The sequence below is a fragment of the Tamandua tetradactyla genome, chromosome 23 (genome assembly GCF_023851605.1).
Source record: "Tamandua tetradactyla isolate mTamTet1 chromosome 23, mTamTet1.pri, whole genome shotgun sequence".
NCBI classification, from domain to species: domain Eukaryota; kingdom Metazoa; phylum Chordata; class Mammalia; order Pilosa; family Myrmecophagidae; genus Tamandua; species Tamandua tetradactyla.
The window spans coordinates 55587599-55609554 of record NC_135349.1 but is presented as its reverse complement, the minus strand read 5'-3'; the positions used below and the strand labels follow the sequence as shown (position 1 = coordinate 55609554).

At 40.6% G+C, this 21956-nt stretch overlaps 1 protein-coding gene across 3 annotated transcripts in view; it reads right to left on the bottom strand.

The window, feature by feature from the left end:
* Positions 1–20952, bottom strand: part of MEIOB (meiosis specific with OB-fold) — a 41700-nt gene extending 20748 nt beyond the window's left edge. Inside the window, exons 1-10 of one of the 3 annotated variants that reach the window (XM_077142215.1) lie at positions 20877–20951; positions 18050–18160; positions 16551–16627; positions 14598–14655; positions 12068–12199; positions 10295–10367; positions 2908–3103; positions 795–895; positions 232–284; positions 48–143 (exon numbers count right to left, since the gene is read on the bottom strand). In XM_077142215.1, the coding sequence (XP_076998330.1) occupies positions 48–143; positions 232–284; positions 795–895; positions 2908–3103; positions 10295–10367; positions 12068–12199; positions 14598–14655; positions 16551–16619 (778 nt within the window). In that variant the 5' untranslated portion in view covers positions 16620–16627; positions 18050–18160; positions 20877–20951. Of the gene's footprint in view, positions 1–47; positions 144–231; positions 285–794; positions 896–2907; positions 3104–10294; positions 10368–12067; positions 12200–14597; positions 14656–16550; positions 16628–18049; positions 18161–19339; positions 19968–20876 lie in introns of those variants that run through there. The other 2 variants (XM_077142216.1, XM_077142217.1) reach the window with 2 other exon arrangements.
* Positions 20953–21956: the final 1004 nt, after the last annotated feature.

Below are 21956 nucleotides of genomic sequence, written 5' to 3'. Positions count from 1 at the left end.
GATATGGTCATTTCAAAAGGGATGAACATTTTTAAAACCTTTTTTACCTGGGTTAGTTGTGATAATGGTTTTTGAGATTACAGTTGCCGTCATGCAGTTTCGAAACTTGTCAAAACTTATTCTCACATCTGAGACAAATATCACTGTTTGGGGAAAAAAGTCATTTTAAAATTATTTCATGGGGAGGGTGAAAACATGACAAACATTGAAGACAATATGGAGGTAAGGTACCTGTTTCTCGTGGCATCCAGCTTTGTGCAAGTAGAATAGATTCATTGTCCCAACTGAATTTTTTTTAAAAGAAGTGATTAAAATGGAAATATTAGAAAAAAATGGTGGTGACCACATTATTCACCAAAAACTAGTGCCTAGAGGCAGGGCTACCAAGGACACCCACCAATGGCACCCAGAGAACAGCACTTGTGAAGGTGCTCGCTCTCCTGCTCCTCTCACACCCCAGCAAGGACTCACTAGGAGTAAAATCGGCCTTGCCCATTATCAGTAAGCCTTAAGGAAATGGCCTTTGTTATAAAACAAAATCTATTTAGAAATGGCCATGACAGAGTCCTTCTGAGCAGCTCTGCTGCACTTCAAGATTTCATTTCAAGGTGGCCCTTCAGCATGAACTATCACAACTGAACATACAGGGGCCAAGCTTATGCTTTCAAATACCATTTCTCTCCCATGTAACTCCTCTCTTTATATAAAACCCATCATCTTTTTGATAAACTAAAATGTTTTGTCTCAGTAACAATAGCAATAATTTACAGTTTGGAACAGGTGTGAGAGGTTACCATATCATTGCAAAAGAAGACTCTGTGTCATCATAGAGCTTAACTTCACACCTCTGGCCTTTTCTTCGATCTGAAGTTGTAAAGGATTTGGGCTCTCCAACCTCAGAAATGGAAGGAAAGCATTATTATTCACCCATAGTTCACCTATGGGTACTTAATATCTGTTGATGGAAGTGTTTAAATGTTTACCTTTAAAACACCAAATTGGAGATATGAAAATAGCAAGAACTACTAATATGTACTTGATGATTTTAAAGCATCTTCCATCTCTAAACCTCAGTTTAGCTGAAGTTGTGGGTTACACACACTTCTAATTGAAAAGAGACACAGACATTTGAGTTTTAAGCTAAGAACATCAGGTCCTTCCAACCTGCCAACATGTCCCATGACAAGCATCCTGTGAGTAAATGCTTATCAACCCGTGTGTCCCCTCGCTTGGCACAGGGCCATGTGACTGAGTTGGCTCATCCGTTAGTACAGGTCCTCAACATGGACCTCGAAGCCTCCTCTGCCTCCTTCACAGGGTTGGCGGTGAGGCTCGGATGAGATGGTGCATGTGAACGTGCTCTGACATGCCCTCCAGCGCTATCCACACGGTGTGCTAGGAGGATCAAAGAGGTGAAGGTGGAAGTCAAGGGAAAAGGGACCTTCTGTCTATTTCCCAATGAGTTGCTACCATCTGTCACCCACTGGATCTGTGTGCTCTACCCAGGACTGAGCACTGCAGCAGGAGCAGAAGGACTGGCAGGTGCCAAGAGAACAGGCTCTAGGGAAAGAGAGTCCGAGGGAAGGTTAGCCGTAGTTATGAGGGAGGTCTCTGCAAATCACTGTGGAGATAGAAAACTGCATTAAAAGAAGTTTTAAAGTGAAGAGTCAGTAGAAAGGAGAAGGAAATGAGGCAATCTAAAGTAAAAATGTGGAAAAACGAAAATGTAAGAGGGCTAGAAGCAAAATGGGAGACAAAGGCATAAAAAAAGAAGTAATATACCCCATGCAAGAGACGATCAAACACTTTGTGCATGTGTGTGTATTGAAAAACTGTTTTTTATAATCATACTGAATTTTAGAAAATTCTCACTGCATTGATAAGTCTCACAGCATTTTACAGAACTGCAGAGAAATTGTGAGGTCATATTCTACCTTCAGGTAAGAGTGAACCAAAAAACTGTCCAGAAAATGATTCCTCCTGTTTCTCAAGATCATCACAAAGGGTATTTATTCTCTCTTCTAAATTGTATAGACCACTCACGAGGTGGCAGGTGTTGGGCTAGGGTGGGGCTAGGGTGGGAGGAGGGAGGGGTTAGGTGGCAAGTGAGGCAGATATGGCCTCTGCCACCACAGCCTGTCGTGCGGGACCACTGATGCCCTTTCTCTCCATCAGTCATCTAATGCTGAAGAGCAATTCGTATTACTCAGTTAAACCAAAAGAACATAACCTTTCTTGTCTTTTGGCCATCATCCCTCATATAATGAGAGACTACTCTCTCCCTTCTGCCCCTTTTATTTTCTTCATTTATTTTCTTTTGTAGAACTTTACTTCTGAGATCTACAACTGATTCCTTGACAAGTTATTTGAGTCTGTCAAACCACAGAGCCCAGAACTTGCTGCAACAGCTGAAGGAGAGGGAGACCGATGCTGGTGTGACAGGCAGAAGAGCCCCTGCCATAGCGCCCCATTGGGCCTTGGCCTTCCTTCTCTCCAGCAGCTACCTTCCCAGGGCAGCCCTGGGAACACTGGCGTGGTATGATTCCAGTTCACACGCCTTCAGGGGCCATCAGAGATCCTTGCATCAATGAGCTGTACCTTCTCTACCTACACCTGTATGTGATCCAAACATGATGTGCTCTCACATGGCAGTGGGTTTCCCGGTGAAGAAGTGATATGCTGCACTCAGCATTCCAATTCTGTTTTATTTTGCTACTCATTCACAAACAGAATGCCACTTTATCTTTAAGTGTTACCACCTTCTTTAATTAATTAAATGGACTACTGTTCAAAATACAGAGATGAAACTCCCCCAGCTGGTCATGATCACTACTTTTGAAACAAAAATTAAGTCCCGAGTTCCCCCCAACCCTAAATCGCATTTGGTTTTGTTGGGTTTTAACTCACCGACCTCACAGCTGCAAGCACATTAATAATCTTCCCATCGAGATTTTGTCCATTGGCAACAATGTCACCCAATGAGTAATAATCATGAGATTCTTTAACAGGCAACTGTCTCAAAGAAAGTAAGTTGGTGTCCACTTCATAGCTGGGGCAAACTTTTACCACTGAGTGATTCTCACTGAGCAATAGTTTACAGTTGCTAAATTTCAAAAACAAAAAAGTTAATATCACATAATTTTTTCACAGAAAACTACTTCCATATTCACAATTAAATTACTATTTTGGGTTGTAATTTAGGCTATATGAAGAAATATACATGTTTTACTTTCAGAAACATTGAAAAATGTTACAAAATTTTTTTGTTCAACATGTACTTTAAGAAAATGTTTTGAGGATCAATGTTTGTGTCCCAGCTCAAAGCATACAAGTTGTCTGACGTTGGCCAAGACAAACTCTGGGTTTCAGCTTCCTTCTCGGTAAAATAGAGACATAAAAGCATTCTAATGCACTAGAGTCTAAGAAAACCGAAGGCCGAGCCATTTCGTATTCTCGGGATGCCTCTGTACCCCCACAGTCCTCGGCAGGACATCGCAGCAAGTAGGTGCAGAAAACCCATCACTGAACTCGAACTGGGGTGCTGGATGCCCCCACCCAGCAAGACCCCCTCCACCCCACACCTCTCACCCAAACGATCACCTTGGTTTCCTAACCAAGCACCCCCCTACAGCCTACCCTCTGCATGCAGCCAAAGTGTGCTTCCTAAATCACAAATATGATTACACTATTTCCCAGGTCACAGACCCTGCCTGCGTGGCCACAAAATAAGAATGAACTTGGTAAGGTAGGTGGAGCTCTCCATGAAATGTCTCTGCTTCTCTCTTATGTTTCTCCTTCTGCTGCCCCCCTGCCCTCACCCTCTAGCATAGAAACTTCAAACTATTAGCTTAGAACAGAACTTTTTTTTAGGTAAACAAGGTTTTACATTTGTTCTGTCTGCCGAGAATGTTCTTCCCTTCCTCCATCCATCCATTGATTCCAGAAACATTTACTAAGAACTTGTCATGTATCAGACCCTATTCTGGGCCCCAGGGTAGAGTGGTGAACAAGACAACTGAGACTTGTGATGCTATGGCACTCCCACATATGAGGAACAAATAATTTTAAATAGTGACCTGGGCAATGATGAAACGGCACAGGACGAAAGCCTAGTAAATTACTCAAAGTGCTGCTATAGACAGAGCAGAAGGGAAGGTGCAAGGGAGTGACATTCAAGCTAAGACTTCAGTAATGAGAAAGTGGGGAGACATTAGAACTATGCAGAATAAATGGGAAGTGCAAAAGCTCTGCGTGCAGAATGAGCCTAGGGTGTCCATGAAATGGAAAAAGGCCAGTGTGGCTGCAGAGATGAGTACGACGTATCACAAAGTCAGAAATTTCATGGGTCTGAATGGATACAGACGCAAGTGTGATGGAGACTTTGGGCCCCGGCTGGCACCTTTATCAGGTGTTTCCCAGGTAGCAAACCCTGCATGCCACATACCAAGAATGAACGTGTTAAGGCAGGCAAAGCTCTGGCACCTTTATCAGGCTGCTATAAGGTTACACCTGACTCTTCTCTGGTGAATTGTCCTGGGCCAGAAATGCCTTCAAAGTTGTGTCCCTCATATGCAGAGAGGCAAATTAGCCAATGACTAGTACAGGATACAAAACCCACCCTCTACCCCCAAAAGGATAGGTCAAGTCTACTTAAAATTTAGGCCTAAGAGTCACCCCCGAGAGAGCCTCTTTTGTTGCTCAGATGTGGCCTCTCTCTCCAGCCAACACAACAAGCAAACTCACCAACCTCCCCCTGTCTACATGGAACATGACTCCCAGGGCTGTGGACCTTCCTGGCAACATGGAACAGAAATCCTAGAATGAGCTGAGACTCAGCATCAAGGGATTGAGAAAAACTCTAGAATGAGCTGAAACTGAGCATCAAGAAAACCTTCTGGACCAAAAGGGGGAAGAGTGAAATGAAACAAAGTGGCAATGGCTAAGAGATTCCAAACAGAGTTGAGAGGTTATCCTGGAGGTTATTCTTATGCATTAAGTAGATATCACCTTGTTGTTCAAGATGTAGTGGAGAGGCTGGAGGGAACTGCCTGAAAATGTAGAGCTGTGTTCCAGTAGCCATGTTTCTTGATGATGATTGAACAATGATATAGCTTTCACAATGTGACTGTGTGATTGTGAAAACCTTGTGTCTGATGCTCCTTTTATCTACCTTGTCAACGGACTAGTAGAATATATGGAATAAAAATAAATAATAGGGGGAACAAATGTTAAAATAAATTTAGTTTGAAATGCTAGTGATCAGCGAAAGTGAGGGGTAAGGGGTATGGTAGGTATAATCTTTTTTTTTCTGTTTCCGTTTTATTTCTTTTTCTATTATCTTTTTATTTCTTTTTCTGAATGAATGCAAATGTTCTAAGAAATGATGAATATGCAACTAAGTGATGATATTGTGAATTACTAATTATCTATGTTAATTTTTATTTCATTTGTTAATTTTTTTAATTAATAAATAATTAAAAAAAAAAAACCCTCTTCTACAGCTGTGAAAGTCAGCATTACCCCACACAGCAACTGTTAAAAATACTGAAAAGTGATCAGATTTCATTAGACATATGAATGAAGCTTATCCTGTTAGGACTAAGGTAAATCAGAATATAGGCTAAAGGATGATACTGTGTTTTAAAACTTCAAATTCTGTGTGAGACCAAAGGAAGAGATGTTTATTTGGGACAAAACTTACATTTTCTGTAGCATACCAATTTAACTTGTATGGTCAGTTTATATGAACACCATAACTACATGGAACCATGAATAGGAAGTGAGACCTTGTTGTTCTGTAGCCGTTAATGTGATACACTGACACATCCCAGAGCAATTTGGGCAGAGAATAAAAAAAATTTGTGAAATCCTGTGAGGGACTGGGGAAATATTCTTGCAAGCATTGGGGACTACCAATTCAATAGGCCAAGCCCTCAATCTTGGGGCTTGCCTTTATAAAATTTATTCCTGCAAAGGAGAAGCTAAGCCTACTTACTATTATGCCTCAGAGTCACCCCTAGAAAACCTCTTTTATTGTTCAAATGTGGCCTCTTGCTCTCTAAGCCAACTCAGCAGGTAAACTCATTGCTTTCCCCACTACATGGGACATGACTCTGAGGGGTATAAATCTCCCTGGCAATGGGGGACATGACTCCCAGGGATGAGCCTGAACTCAGCATCGTGGGATTGAGAAAGCCTTCTTGATCAAACGGGGGAAGAGAAATCAAACAAAATAAAGTTTCAGTAGCTGAGAGATTTCAATTAGAGTCAAGAAGTTACTCTGGAGGTTATTTTTATGCATTATATAGCTACCCCTCTTTAGTTTATAGTATATTAGAATAGCTAGAAAGAAATACTAAAACTGTTAACTGTAATGGAGTAATCTTGATTCTTGAAAACAATTATATAACACTATAGCTTTTACAGTGTGACCATGTGATTGTGAAAACCTGACAGCTGGTGGGGTATAGGATGTTTGGGTGTCCTTTTTTATTTTTATTTTAATTCTTACTTTTATTTTTTTTGAGTAATAAAATATTCAAAAATCGATTATGGTAATGAATACATAGCTATATGATAAGGCTGAGAACTACCGATTATACACTTGGATGATTATATGACATGTGAAAATATCTCAATAAAACTGCATTTAAAAAACCTCATAGAGGCAGTTTTCTAGACTTTACACCGAAAGCACGAGCTTTGAAGAAAGAAAGAAATGAGAACTCCTCAAAATTAAATACTTTTGTGCATCAAAGAACTTCATCAAGAAAGTAAAAAGCCTACACAATGGGAGACAATATCTGGAAACGATATATCAGGTAAAAGTTCAGTATCCAGAATATATAAAGAGATTGTTCAACTCAACAACAAAAAAGACAGACAACCCAATTACAAAATGGGTAAAAGACTTGAACAGACACTTCTCAGAAGAGGAAATACAAATGGCCAAAAGGCACATGAAAAGATGCTCAACCTCCCTGGCTATTAGGGAAATGCAAATCAAAACCACAATGAGATATCATTTCACACCCACCAGAATGGCCATTATCAATAAAACAGAAAACGACAAGTGCTGGAGACGATGTAGAGAAAGAGGCACACTTATCCACTGTTGGTGGGAATGTCAAATGGTACAACCACTGTGGAAAGCAGTTTGGCAGTTCCTCAGGAAGCTAAGCATAGAATTGTCAAATGATCCGGCAATACCATTGCTAGGTATCTACTCAGAGGACATGAGGGCAAGGACACAAATGGACATTTGCACACCAATGTGTATAGCATCATTATTTACAATTGCGAAGAGATGGAAACAGTCCAAATGTCCATCAACAGACAAGTGGCTAAAAAGTTGTAGTATATACATACGATGGAATATTATGCAGCTGTAAGACAGAATAAAGTTATGAAGTACGTAACAACATGCGTGGACTTTAAGGACATTATGTTGAGTGAGATTAGCCAAAAACAAAAGGACAAATACTGTATGGTCTCACTGATATGAACAGACATTACTTGGAGAATTTCATTTGGTAAAGAGGCCATCAGGAGATAGAAATAGGGTAAAATGTTCGGTAATTGGAGCTGAAGGGATACAGATTATGCAACAGAACTGATTGCAAAAATTCAGAAATGGATAGCACAATACTACCTAATTGTAATACAATACAATACAATAATGTTAGAACACTGAATGAAGCTGAATGTGAGAATGATAGAGGGAGGAGGGTTGAGGCACAAATGAAATCAGGAAGAAAGATAAACAATAAAGATTGAGATGGTATAATCTAGGAATGCCTAGAGTGTATAATGATAGTGACTAAATGTACAAATCTAAAAAATGTTCTTGCATAAGGAAGAACAAAGGAATGTCAATACTACACAGTGTTGAAAACAGATGGTAATTAATATTTAAAATTTTTAACTTATATGTGAGACTAAAGCAAAAAATGTTTATTTGGTACAAAATTTGTATTTTGACTAGTGCAGTTCCTAGTATAACCTATATGGACAGCTTAGTTGAACATCATGAGTCCATGGAACCTTGAGTAGGGCATAAGATTTTGTAGGTTTGTCCAGAGTGATGCCCCAATAAATCCCAGAGGGATTTGAAAGTGAATAAAAAGCATTTGCAAGTCCCCTTGGGGAATGCTGAGAAAGGGGGAAAATTCAACTAAGTGTAGAATTCTTGATATTCTTACAAGCAGTGCAGACAACCAAAGCAATAGGCTAAGCCCTAATCTTGGGGTTTGTTCATATGAAACAACCCCGCAAAGGACAGGCTAAGCCTACTTAAAATTAGGCCTAAGAGTCGCTCCCAACAGAACCTCTTTTTTTAAAAATTTATTTATTAATTTAAAAAATTATACAAACAAACTAAAACATTAACATATATAATCAGTAATTCACAATATCATCACTTAGTTGCATATTCATCATTTCTTAAAACATTTGCATCCATTCAGAAAAAGAAATAAAACGACAACGGAAAAAGAAATAAAACAGAAAAAAAAAAGATTATACATACCATACCCTTTACCCCTCACTTTCATTAGCATTTCAAACTAAATTTATTTTAACATTTGTTCCCCCTATTATTTATTTTTATTCCATATGTTTTATTCATCTGTTGACAAGGTAGATAAAAGGAGCATCAGATACAAGGTTTTCACAATCACACAGTCACATTGTGAAAGCTATATCATTATTCAATCATCCTCAAGAGACATGGCTACTGGAACACAGCTCAACATTTTCAGGCAGTTCCCTCCAGCCTCTCCATTACATCTTGAATAACAAGGTGATATCTATTTAATGCGTAAGAATAACCTCCAGGATAACCTCTTGACTCTGTTTGGAATCTCTCAGCCATTGCCACTTTGTCTCATTTCACTTTTCCCCCTTTTGGTCAAGAAGGTTTTCTCAATCCCTTGACGCTGAGTCTCAGCTCATTCTAGGGTTTTTCTCAATCCCTTGATGCTGAGTCTCAGCTCATTCTAGGATTTCTGTCCCACGTTGCCAGGAAGGTCCACACCCCTAGGAATCATGTCCCACATAGACAGGGGGAGGGTGGTGAGTCTGCTTGTTGTGTTGGCTGGAGAGAGAGGCCACATCTGAGCAACAAAAGAGGCTCTCTTGGGGGTGACTCTTAGGCCTAAATTTTAAGTAGACTTGACCTATTCTTTGTGGGGTTAAGTTTCATATGAACAAACCCCAAGACTGGGGGCTCAGCCTATAGCTTTGGTTGTCCACACTGCTTGTGATAATATCAAGAATTCAACTTGGGGAAGTTGAATTTCTCCCCGTCCAAGAGAACCTCTTTTGTTGCTCAAATGTGGCCTCTCTCTCTCAGCCAACATGACAAGCAAACTCACTGCCCTCCCCCTCTCTACATGAGACATGATTCCCAGGGGTGTGGACCTTCCTGGCAACGTGGGACAGATATCCTAGAATGAGCTGGGACTCAGCATCAAGGGATTGAGAAAACCTTCTTGACCAAAAGGGGGAATAGAGAAATGAGACAAAATAAAGTGTCAATGGCTGAGAGATTCTTGAGTTGAGAGATTATCCTGGAGGTTATTCTTACGCATTATATAGATATCACCTGTTTAGTTAAGGTGTAATGGAGAGGCTGGAGGGAACTGCCTGAAAATGTAGAGCTGTGCTCCAATAGCCATGTATCCTGAAGATGATTATATAATGATAAAGCTTTCACAATGTGACTGTGTGATTGTGAAAATCTTGTGTCTGATGCTCCTTTTATCTACCTTATCAATAGATGAGTAAAACATGTGGATTGAAAATAAATAAATAATAGGGGGAACAAATGTTAAAATAAATTTGTAGTTTGAAATGCTGGTGATCAATAAGAGGGAAGGGTAAGGAGTATGGTATGTATGTTTTTTTTCTGTTTTCTTTTTATTTCTTTTTCTGAATTGATGCAAATGTTCTAAGAAATGATCATGATGATGAATATACAACTATGTCATGATTATACAACAAGAACGGAATGATCATATGGTAAGAATGTTTGTATTTGTACGTGGTTATGTATCATAAATAAAAATTTTTTAAAAACTCATAGAATTAAAAAAAAAAAACACCCTTCCCGCAGTGGGGTAATAACTCTGAGGATTCATAATCAATGACAAATTTTAGGAGAATTAAACTCTGGATTTTAATGTTGAAGTACAGGCACCTTAGAGTAAGCTCTCTAATAATGTGACTCACAAAATCACCAGTAATGATCATTCTAACACAAAGACTGTTGCTGCTGCACTAGAAAGATATTTACCTAGGAGTTGCAGGGCTGAATTTTTCTTCTCTTTCTATATCCTTTCTTTGGACCAGGGGATTTTCAATTATCACTAAAACAGAGGGAAATTTATGCTACGATTACAAAATAGTAACAGGATAAATCATAACAGTCAAAAACAAGTGAAGATACTAACGGTGTTTCTGACCTTCTGAGTTGGTGTTATATATGCTCCACAATAATTTTTTCATGACACTAGAAATGAGAAATGGATTTCTGGGGTATGTCAATTAAATTTATCTCAGATTTAGACATTTCTTTCCTTTGTTGATTAGTTATACTGAACATGTGATTTGGTTACAATATGTCTTCTATGAAACAAACACTGTAATCACTCTCCATCAAATGAACAGGTGCCATCTGGAACAAGAGTGCCAAGCAGAAAGAGCAGTGCAAATTTCTGGCTCCACACTCACCAGCTCTGTGAACTTAGCATTGTAGGGTTCCAATTTCTTTGTGGCATGTCAGACCTTTTTGTGCTCTATTTTATTAATTCCTCACCAACCGTCCCATAATTATCCCTATTTTACAACTGAAGAAACTGAAGTTCACAGAGTTTCTTGACATTATGTATCTTGTAAGCAGTAGGGCTAAAAATTTGAAGTCATATTGTTCTGATGAAAAAATCTGTAATTTTTGTTCACTTTACCACACAATATCTTATTTAAATTTATAATCACCATCAACTTTACGCTTTTATAAAACCTCTTATCTCATTTATCTTAAAAAACATACCCATATAACATATTTTAATACTGAAATATTATCTTTATCTCTCCATACCACTAATATTCTGAGATTCATTCTAGGAATGTTTTTTACCTATACTGGCTCTGTGAAGTTTGCAAGGTTCGCTGCATTTATAGACCCCATGTCCAATGACATTATTATTCAGAGAGACACTGCACATAACCCTGAACAAACAATTAACAATTAATAATACAGGCAATATATGATTAGGTACTAAATAACCAGTACGGGTAACTGGTTGCTTGATACTCCAGAACCAGAGAGGCATGGTTTAATTATCTGCATTACCCCTTTTTTTTTCTTTATTTGGAGAAGTTTATGTCTACAGAAAAATCATGCAGAAAATACAGAGTTGCCATATTAATACCCCACCCCCATTTTTAACACCTTGCATTATTAGTGTGATACATTTGTTATAATTGATGAAAGATATTATTATAATTGTACTATTTCCTATAGTCCAAGGTTTACATTAGGATTCACTGTTTGTGCTACATAGACATGACTTTTTTTAAATTTATTCTAGTCACAAACATACAAGCTAAAATTTCCCCTTTTAACCACATTCAGATAAACAATTTGGTACCATTAGTTGCACTCACATTGTTGTGCAATCATCACCACCATCCACTACCAAAACTTCTTCATTACTCCAGAGAAACTCTGTACAATTTTAGTCCCATAATAATTTCACAACTGCAAATTAACTTTCTTGCTTGTAACAAAAGAGAGAAAACACCCATAACTAGATAAATTATTTTGGTAAAAATAGGGGTTGATGCAAATTGAAATATGAAATAAGTCAAAGATCATAAAACCCAGTAAAAATATATGCCTATCATTTTGTGTATGTTTCAAGTAATGATACCGAAGTCCTTGCATTACACAATTACACTTGACTGTTTTTCTGATAAGGTTCTTAAGAGTTATGAACTGTGTCTTACTCCATTTTGATTCCCTCAACATATAATACAAACACTTTAAGAATCAATGCCAACTTACCACACTCGCCAACCCTAAAGCTGTTAGAAAGCGATTTGATATAATTCTCATTTCCCCAGGATGCTGCATTTACAAAATGGGTTGGTGAATCTCGAATGGTAAAACTGAAAGTGTATCTTTCTGATCCAATATCTAAGGGAAAAAAACAAAATTTTATTTTTCAAATGAAAAAGTCTTATTCCAACTTTTAACAAACATAATTATTATGATGATATAAAAATACTCAAACACAGGCTATAAAACATGATTTCAGATAGAAACCCTATAATGTTATGCTTCTATGAATTTCAAACTGAAGCAGTAACAGCTACCCATATAGATAACACATTGCTATTGACCCCACTGTTGCCTGCCTATCTGTATATTTGGGGGAAAATTATATGTAAGTTTGAACCATGCAGACACTAGCTTTGAGTCTCCATTTCTTTCTATTATTGTTTTAATTTCAGACATAATTCAGATCTAAATTATTTCAAGTCAAACTGTTTGCTATTAAATGAACACCACTATGTGTTTTTTTTCAAAATGGAAATTTCTTTATTGTTCTTTGCTAATTAAAAAAGTTATACCATATAGCACACATATGAAATTATAGGAATTAATGTTTACCTTTGGGTTAGGTAGCAGGATGGAAACATGGGAGATGGAAAAGGGAATTTCACTTTTCAACTCTATGACCTTCTGTACCGTTCTGAATTTTTAATGGAAAACATACTAATATGTTATAATGTGTAATATATTTTAAGTCAGTAAGCATATCTTCTCACAAAAAGGTACACTGTGCACATTATCTTAAAAAGAAGTCAAAAGGAAAGAAAAATGTTTCTCTTCCCACATAATCTGACGGGTAAAAATTGTATTTCATTGTTTTAGCAAATATTTTAATTATTACCTTTTCCTAATTCAATTCAAAATTCAAAATTATCCTAATTTACATTGTAGCTTTTAGAGATTAGAAAACGGGAAGGTCTACAGACTTCCTCAAATGACTAAAATGGTAATTCTGATCTAATTAATGATGTTGAAGTAAAGCACAGACACAGAGTATGTTGCGGGAGATGACACCCTTGTATCCATCTCAAAAATTAAAACTGAATATGAAATAAAATTAAAATGGAGATATCTATCCCTTACCTGTGACTCCTATGTAATGATTAATTACTCAGTGATTCAAGCAAAATTCACGTTTCCTTCTACTACAATTATTGGCTGGCTCTGATTTACTTATGCTATATGGAAACACACTGTAACCTTTAATAAAAAGGCATTAACACTTTTAAAGTTAGTAGTAGTGAACTGCCAGTTTTGGCGTTCGATATTGCATCTTTGCATGCAGGCTACAAAATTTTAAAGGTGAGTTGATTTTTTAAAAAAAAATTTATTAAAAAAAATTTTTATTGATAACACAACATACAAGTACATACATTCTTAACAAACATTCCATACATGGTGTACAATAAGTGGCTCACGATATCATCACATAGTTGTATATTCATCACCATGATAATTTTTTAGAACACTTGCATCACTCCAGAAAAAGAAATAAAAAGAAAAAAAACTCATGCATACCATACCCCTTATCCCTCCCTCTCATTGATCACTAGTATTTCCATCTACCCAATATATATATTTTTTAATTTTAACATTTGTTCCCCCTATTATTTATTTATTTTTAAGGTGAGTTGATTTTAAAAATCCAATTTCAGCCTTGGATTATGTTTCCATAGTCTCTCAAACTCTTGCATGGTTCAAGCAATGCAGTAAGAAGCACTAAAGCCAAAGTACTGGCTTTGTATTTTCCCCAACTGAAGGGCGATTTTTTTCACTGGATTATCTGGTTATTTGAGTAAATACACAGACACTACTGTCCCACTATTATTTCCCTCAAACTATTCCACCATGACACCTTCCTGTTCAAAAGCCTTTCCCTTCTCACTTTCTTATTTGGGACTGATATGTGTACTGTCTCCTTCCAGGCTGTAAGCAGGAGTCAGCTCGGGGTTCTTTCTCCGGGCCACGTGTGAGGCTCACCTTACACATATGAGTTCATGTAACTTTCACGTCAGTTCTATTTATCCACCTTTCACAGATGGAAACAAGCCAGGTCTGGAGAGGCTGAGTTTAGATCTCTCAGTGAAGAAGTGAGCCCAGTGGAGCTCCAGAGTCTCCACCTCAGGCACTGTGAGAGCTGAAGATAAGACCAGTTTCTCTCTTGTTTACCCTCCAATCCACAGGCCTTCACACTGAGACAAGTCAATGACTAGACCAATTCAACTAGTTATTTTGGCATTGTTCAGACCAAGACATTAAAATTACGTTTGGAAACATCAAATAAAATCATTAGGCATTATTTTAATGTCCTCATATACATGGCCTTGAATTGAGTACTTTACCTCATCCTGGAGAACCCAGCCATTGTTTTTAAAGAGTTAAACAAGCATTCAAAATTTAATCACTAAAATATACTTTGTTCTACTCATAAGTCACAGTTTATGAAAAAAATGAAGCAAAAAGTTAAATAGAACTCAGCTTTTTCTGTCTGGAAAACCTTTGACATCTGTTTTCCCAATAACTATCCCGATTATTTTCTGCAAAACAAACAAGGTTACAGAAGACCAACATTAGACACAGATGTAGATGGTAAATTTAATTTCATGGACCTGTTATATTTTACTGGCTCTACCAAACATTTTTTACTGGGAACCATTTAAATATATTTATTCCAGAACATCTAAAAGAACTTCATAAATGATCAATTCCATAAGGAATAGTACAAAATAACAGGACAGCTACCTGCAATCTCAAATATACTCCTTTACTCCAGTGTGCTCCTACTTTACTTTCAACCACTAGGTGGAGCACAGTAACCGCACTAAACTTTCAATCCTTACTGAGTCCATTCAAAGCACGTGTATAATGCAATTCAGTTTGTCATGGTCTTCAAAGCTTTCTTTTACATGGGGTTTTGGAATAATCCATATAAAATTGCTTAGCTTCTTGACCCAAACATGCTGGATAGTAATATAAATTAGATTGCAACACAACTTACATACTGCAGCTGATAAATTGTTATATAATCAGTTCTAAGGTCCTAGATCTGAAACCTCAGAGATAGTAACATCAACTCCAAATGTGAATATTCTCTTAGTGCCTACTCAAGAAAAATTAAATATTAAAAAGTGTGTTAAACAGAATTATACGTTAATGTTTTTGTTTGTTCTTAATTTTTTTAATTAATAAATAAATTTTTTAAGTGTGTTAAAAAATAAAATAGCCTTTTCTGAAAGGATAACTCTAAACTTATAATACTTATTCTATAGCAACCAATTTCAATCTTGCAATCATCTGTTACACATCAAATACAGTTGAGCTTTGACAACTGACTACCACATCCTAGCTGAACCTTTAGCTTTTTACTGCATTTAGACACACTGAGATGATTTATTTAATTCCATAACATGCAGATCTCACCGAATGTTGTTGGAAAAACAAAGCTAATGAAATATCGAATAAATTTTCCAATTAAAGAGGCAGTTAAAGAAATGGTTTTACTTTTCAAGGAAAACTATAACAACAATAACTACTTTATTTTTTTTGGTATGCTGTATGGTGGGGGTCACACTTCGTCCTTTTTCCATGTAAGTATCCCCTTATTGCAACACCATTTGTTGAATTGTTGTTTGGTTGGTTTTTCCTGTTTCTTTGCTTGTTTGGGAAGTACATGGGCCCGGAATCGAACCTGGGTCTCCGGCATGGCAAGCGAGAATTCTACCACTGAACTACCCGTGCACCCCCCAACAATAACTTCTTTTTTAATAGACTCTGAGTTGCAAATTACTAAAGGTACATATAAATTTATATTTTAAAGAAATCAGGGTTGCAATAAAAGCCAGGGTACCTAGTACACCGCTTAGGCGCAGGGAAGGAAGGGTGGTACAGGAATTGCTTTACACTAACTAGGTCCTTCACCTTATAACACAATTCTACCCAGATTTCTTTTAAATAAATAAAGTCTTGGAATATTTGAAATCACTGAATTCTCTCATAATCCCTCCCCCCAAATTTTCACATTATCATTTCAGAAATAAACTTTCCATTACCTTTGTGTCATAAAAGCAGCAGCAATGGCAAGCATTTAAGTCCATAACTTGATTAATTTGAGCAGATATTCAATATAATTAAAATGAAACATAAATTTTTAATAATCTTGAACAACTGCTAATCAGATCTACAATCATATATCTTACCCTACAGACAAAAGAAAGATTAATTTTCATCTTGCTGGCATAAATACAAAGAACCTTAGGGGTACTTAATATCTAACAACTGTATAAATGCAATGAGTCTCTGTATACAAGCAGCTATACAAGCAGATGTCAGCTATACAAGCAGATGTCGAATGAATCAATAATGCTGACATAGGTAGTATTACACACAAAGCTTCACCAGTGAACAACCAAACCACAAAATTATTGAAATCTACCAGATAAGCCATATTTGGACGCAGATCTGAAAGTGCAGTGAAGGTCTTCGATGCAACGGAGTTTGCCATTCTTTAATCTGCATTTTAGAAAACACAATTTAGGTGTATAAATTAAATAACTGAAATAATCCATGAAGAATTCCAGGATTAAAAAAAGTAATTTCTTTAGGAAAGCATTCTAGTTATTTTACTTATTGTATCATTGTAACAACGAAATGTAAATTAATGCAGATTTAACCCATAGAAAACATGTACCTGTCCTTTTATATGTAAACTATGGACTATGGCTAATAATACCACTATAATAATATTCTTTTATCAATAGTAACAAAAGTACTACACTAATGCAAGGTCTTAATAATGGGAGTGGATATATGGGAATTCTATTTTCTGCAAGATTTTTCTCTAAACCTACTTTTAAAAATGTCCATTTATACTTTAAATAATAGTTTTCAACTTTAACTCTCACTTTCTAAAAACATGTATAATTTAGCAATTTTTGAGTCTCATATGAATTTAGAGTTTTAGATAAGAGATGATTCAGTGGGACATTTGAAAACTTAAATATTAGCATAAAGTCTACTTTAAAAAGACTTAAGAAAATTCTATTTAACCCCTCAGATCCTGCTTTTGGTTACACTGCGTGTAGAGTAATGCTTCAATTACTGACTTTAACCACACCTCCAGATGGTACACACCACACTGGGCAGAGGTGGCATCTTCCAAATTTTAATGTATTCCAATGCTACCTTGCACACAGAAAGCATTCAACAGATATCAGATGAATAAAGCAGCAGCTTGTCCCTCAATATCATCATTATAAAAGATTTTACTGTAGTAGAAATTGTAAGCTACACCAAACTAGCAATTTCCTTTTCTAAAGCTCTGTGAATGCCTCACCAAGAGGCTCTGGTTTCAGGATATGAACCAGGTCTTCAGAGTTTCAGAGGGGTCTGTAGAATCAGTCAAACATTGTTTTGAATATCAAGACCGTAGCTTGTAATTGAGCACTTTGACACTACTAAGCCACAATTTCCTTATCCGCAAAATATGGATACTCCTACCTTGCAGCACTGTTCTGAGAATTAGAAATTATGTACACAAAGTGCCTAGATATTGACAGGCTTTTAATAATTGATAGTGCAGCTTTTATTATTATTCAATGTAGTTTTCTTTTTTTCCCAAAGACCTGTTGGTGCCAGAAGAAACACTTGGGAAGTAAGCATGTTAAGTTTCCTACTCATTCTTTTGGCCTGGTGTGTTTTGGCTCATTCTGTATGCAATTCCACTCTCTGAAATACTTGTCAAACTGTGACTGATTCACCTATTGATCTCCATTCGACAAATATTTATTGAGCGCTTACCACCTACTTGTGATAGGTGAGGCTGAATTAATCAGAAGCTGGATTTTGTGTAAAAACACAAGCCAACTACATATTACGTGAGTTCTCCAAATTTTTACTCCTTAACATCTCTTGGTGGTTTGTGCATTCACTTACATGATATCTATCTCTATGAAATTCCCTCAGTTGCTACTATTAGTCAGTGTGGACAGAGACATTCTCTAGCATCCGCCCACACAAAAAAACGATGCACTTCTCTCCCTGGACCTTGTGAGAAATACAAATTAACATAAATTAAAGAGCTCAATATGGTAGCACAAAAATTACATCATTCACCAGCTATCATTGTCTCTTTTACTTTCAAAATATATTTCAAATATGGCTCCTTTCTCCATCCTCAATGCCACCTCCTCAGCCCATGTTTCAGTCGTTCCTCTCCTGGAGAACTACAATACCCTAGGTCATCCCTACTTCATTTATTCATTATGCATAGATTAATGTCTGATATGTGTCATGCCCTGGGGCAGAACGGGGAGTAGAATTGGGGGCTGACCTCTAGTACCTTTCACTGCACCCACTCAGGAGCCTCAGAGAGGAGCAATGAAAACAGAAGAAGAGACTTGTGACAAGGCACATAGGGCCTGGAGACCACTGGTTAGATCCTAAATGAGGGTGGGAGGAAAAGAGGTGGTGGTGGTGGAAATAGTGCAGGCTAAGGTAGCCCTAGTAGTGACCTCACAGGTCACAGCTATAGAGCACCTGCTACCATACAGGCCCTCCATTACAGACACTGGATACACCCCAAAATCCTCTGACAGCTTCCCATTTCAGGGCTCCAGGAATTCCCAAGACCTTCCTGGTCCGTTGCTTTCAGTTTCATGAGGGGGTGGCAGTGCCAGAGCCACGTGTGCTGCTCTTGCTGGAGCTCTCCTCCAAGGAGAAAACGGCATTGCCTGGCCCTTACTCACCCTGGGGCTCTGTCACAATAGGTATGCCTGCAGACTGAGATTAGGAAGGAACACTGCTGGGCTCTGGCTCTGAGAAGGTCAGCTAAGGGGGTCAGTAGGACCCTTAAGGCACCCCCCACTGACTTTCTATAATAGAGGTCATTGCCTCAAATTCTGAGCAGCCCAGTTGGCCTGTTGGGGCCTGGGCCTGGAATAGAGGAATGGTGACCAGAGCCACAAACTTTGTTGCTTCTCTGTACCTCCCAGGGCCAGGTCTAGGGGTATGGGCTTGTGCCTCCACGCATGCTGTCCATTCTTGTCAGCACAATTACTCATCAGTGCAAGACCCAGGTGCCAGGTGCTATGCTGGTGCCCCAGAGCTCCCTGCGATTTTCCCATGTTCCCATCTCGGAAAGTCCCATTACCATCGTCCTGCCTGACACTCTTCTCCTTCACTGCCCCAGCCCAAAGCAATCCAAGGAGTCCTGCTAAATTATACCTCCTAAATTATATCTTGAATCTGATTGCTTTTCCCAGCTCCATGACCATTAATCCCATCTTTTTCCCTCCATCTCATCCATGTGCCAGGGTAACCTTTAAAAAACTGAAGTTATTACTCCCTTCTATTGCACTCAAGGAAAAAAACAAACTTCACACCACAGCCCCTAACGGCCAGGGAGGCGCTCTCTGCCCTCTCTTCCTCATTTCACACCATTCTAAGCAAGCCGGGCTCCTGTTTCCTCACTTTGCAGGTGTGGTTCCCTCATCCACCAGCACCCTCCCCAGCCCACCCTGCCACCTTCCGGGCTCTGCTGTGTTCTCCAGGTCCTCCCTACCACCCTGTCCTGTGCCCTCTGTCTCCTTCAGGGACATGCCTTGAGTGGCCCTTAGTGTCCCCCAGGGCCTTGGAGAGCCTCCTCCCCAGGGAGTGGCTGCCACGTGGCCTGTTGACTAAGGCTGAGTCTAGCTACCATTAGCTTGCCGGATAAACAGAATTTTAGTTAACATCTAATGCTACACTTTTATCAAGCACCTAGTCATAGGAACAAGTGTGGTTTTTAGCTCAGCGTACCTGAGCCTCAGTGCCTCCGAGGTGCACCCGGCCCTCCCGGGACTTCCCGCCCTGGCCCGGAGCCCGGCTTCCCGGGACCACCCTCCACACGCGGAACCAGCCCTCCCCGCGAGGGACCAGGCCTCCCCACGCGGGACCACCTTCCACACGCGGGACCAGCCCTCCACACGCGGGACCAGCCCTCCCCGCGCGGGACCAGCCCTCCCCGCGCGGGACCACTCTCCACACGCGGGACCAGCCCTCCACACGCGGGACCACCCTCCACACGCGGGACCAGGCCTCCCCACGCGGGACCAGCCCACCCCACACGGGACCACCCTCCACACGCAGGACCACCCTCCACACGCGGGACCAGCCCTCCCCGCGCGGGACCACCCTCCACACGCGGGACCACCCTCCACACGCGGGACCAGCCCTCCCTGTGCGGGACCACCCTCCACACGCGGGACCACCCTCCACACGCGGGACCAGGCCTCCCACGCGGGACCACCCACCCCACACGGGACCAGACCACCCCGCGCGGGACCAGCCCTCCCACGTGGGACTAGCCCTCCCGCGCAGGTGGGCCACCAAGGCCGCGGCGAGCCTCCCACTTGGGGGACAAACTGCAAACTGGGTCGTTTTCTCTCAGGGTCGGGTGAGCTTCGTCATCCTCGTAAACCCAGCTCGGCGCGGGGGGCGACTCCCGCTGCCTGGCGGGCCCGCGGCCGGCGGAGGAGGGAAAGGCGCAGGCCCGCCCCGCGAGGCCCGGACCAAAGGCCCGCCCGCCGGCCCTCCTCGACCCCCGGTCCCGCGCCTTAAACCGGAGGAGACGCGCCCCCTCCGCTCCGGGTCTGCCTCCTAACGGGCGCCTCTGAAAGGCAACCCCTTCCGCCGGCTTACAGCCGGTCACCACACGGTGCGAACACACTCCCCGTCAGCCGGGGCCGAGGGGCGCCCCGGCACAGCGCGAGGCCGGCCTCACCTCAGCGCAGGCAGCCCGGACCGCGCCTCGCGCCCGCGACGCCACCGCCTCAGCACGCTCCTCACACACGACGCGCCGGCCGTTAGGGCCAGCCCAGGCCCCGCCCCCGCCGCGCTCCAACCCAGGCCCGCCCTTCTGGCCCCGCCCCCGTCGCGCTCGACTCCTCTCATGCCACGCCCCAACCCATGCCCCGCCCCCTCCGGCCCAGCCCCCGCCGCTCTCGACCCCTCCCCCACAAAGCACCATCCCGGCCCCGCCCTCCGGCCCCGGCCCCGCCCTCCGGCCCCGGCCCCGCCACGCCCCATCCCAGGCCCAGACCCGAAACCTGCCGGGTCTCCCAGCCCAGCGTGGAGGGCCCGGGTCCGGGAACGTCGGCGGAGCGTGGGGTCTCCGTGCATTACTTCTTTCCACCGAGTGACCCCCCTTTAACAAAGAAAAGTGCACCGGAGGAAGCGGGACGCCCGCGGCGTGGCTGTTGGAGATGGTTTTAGCCTCGATGCTTCGCCATCGCCTTCCTTCCTCAGGCACTAATCAGGGTAGATCCGGGCCAGCGGCTGGAGTACGGCCCGTGCGGCACGTTGGATTTTGCAGCCTCACCCTTAGAAAGAAAAGAAGGAAACCTTTATCAGAGACGAATTTTATTATAGCAAAACGGAGTCTTTTTTCCCCTCACTTGTAATTTTTTATTCCCCAAAAGAAAGTGGAAATAAAAGACCCACCTTCCTGCCATTTAAAATTGAATGGAAGTATTAAAAATTTTCCATATTTTTCCATATTTCCGTATTCCTTTCCAGTCTTTGTCTTTAAAAGAACATATCTTTATCTTTCCAACAGAATAAACTGGCTTGTAAGTCTATTTTAAAGCGGGGGGAAAGTGGTTTAAAAATAATTTTCGTTTTCTTTCGGTTAAGCGTCAGTGGGGGAATATTTTGAATTGTAATGGACGTTTCACATTTTAATGAGTTAATTTTTGCTGAAAGCTACAAAAGACTAGACAAGCCTCATTGGAACACAGCAGGCTTTTCATAAGACTTGAGCTTTTGAGACACATTAGAGAAGCCCCAAAGAGTGGAATTGTTT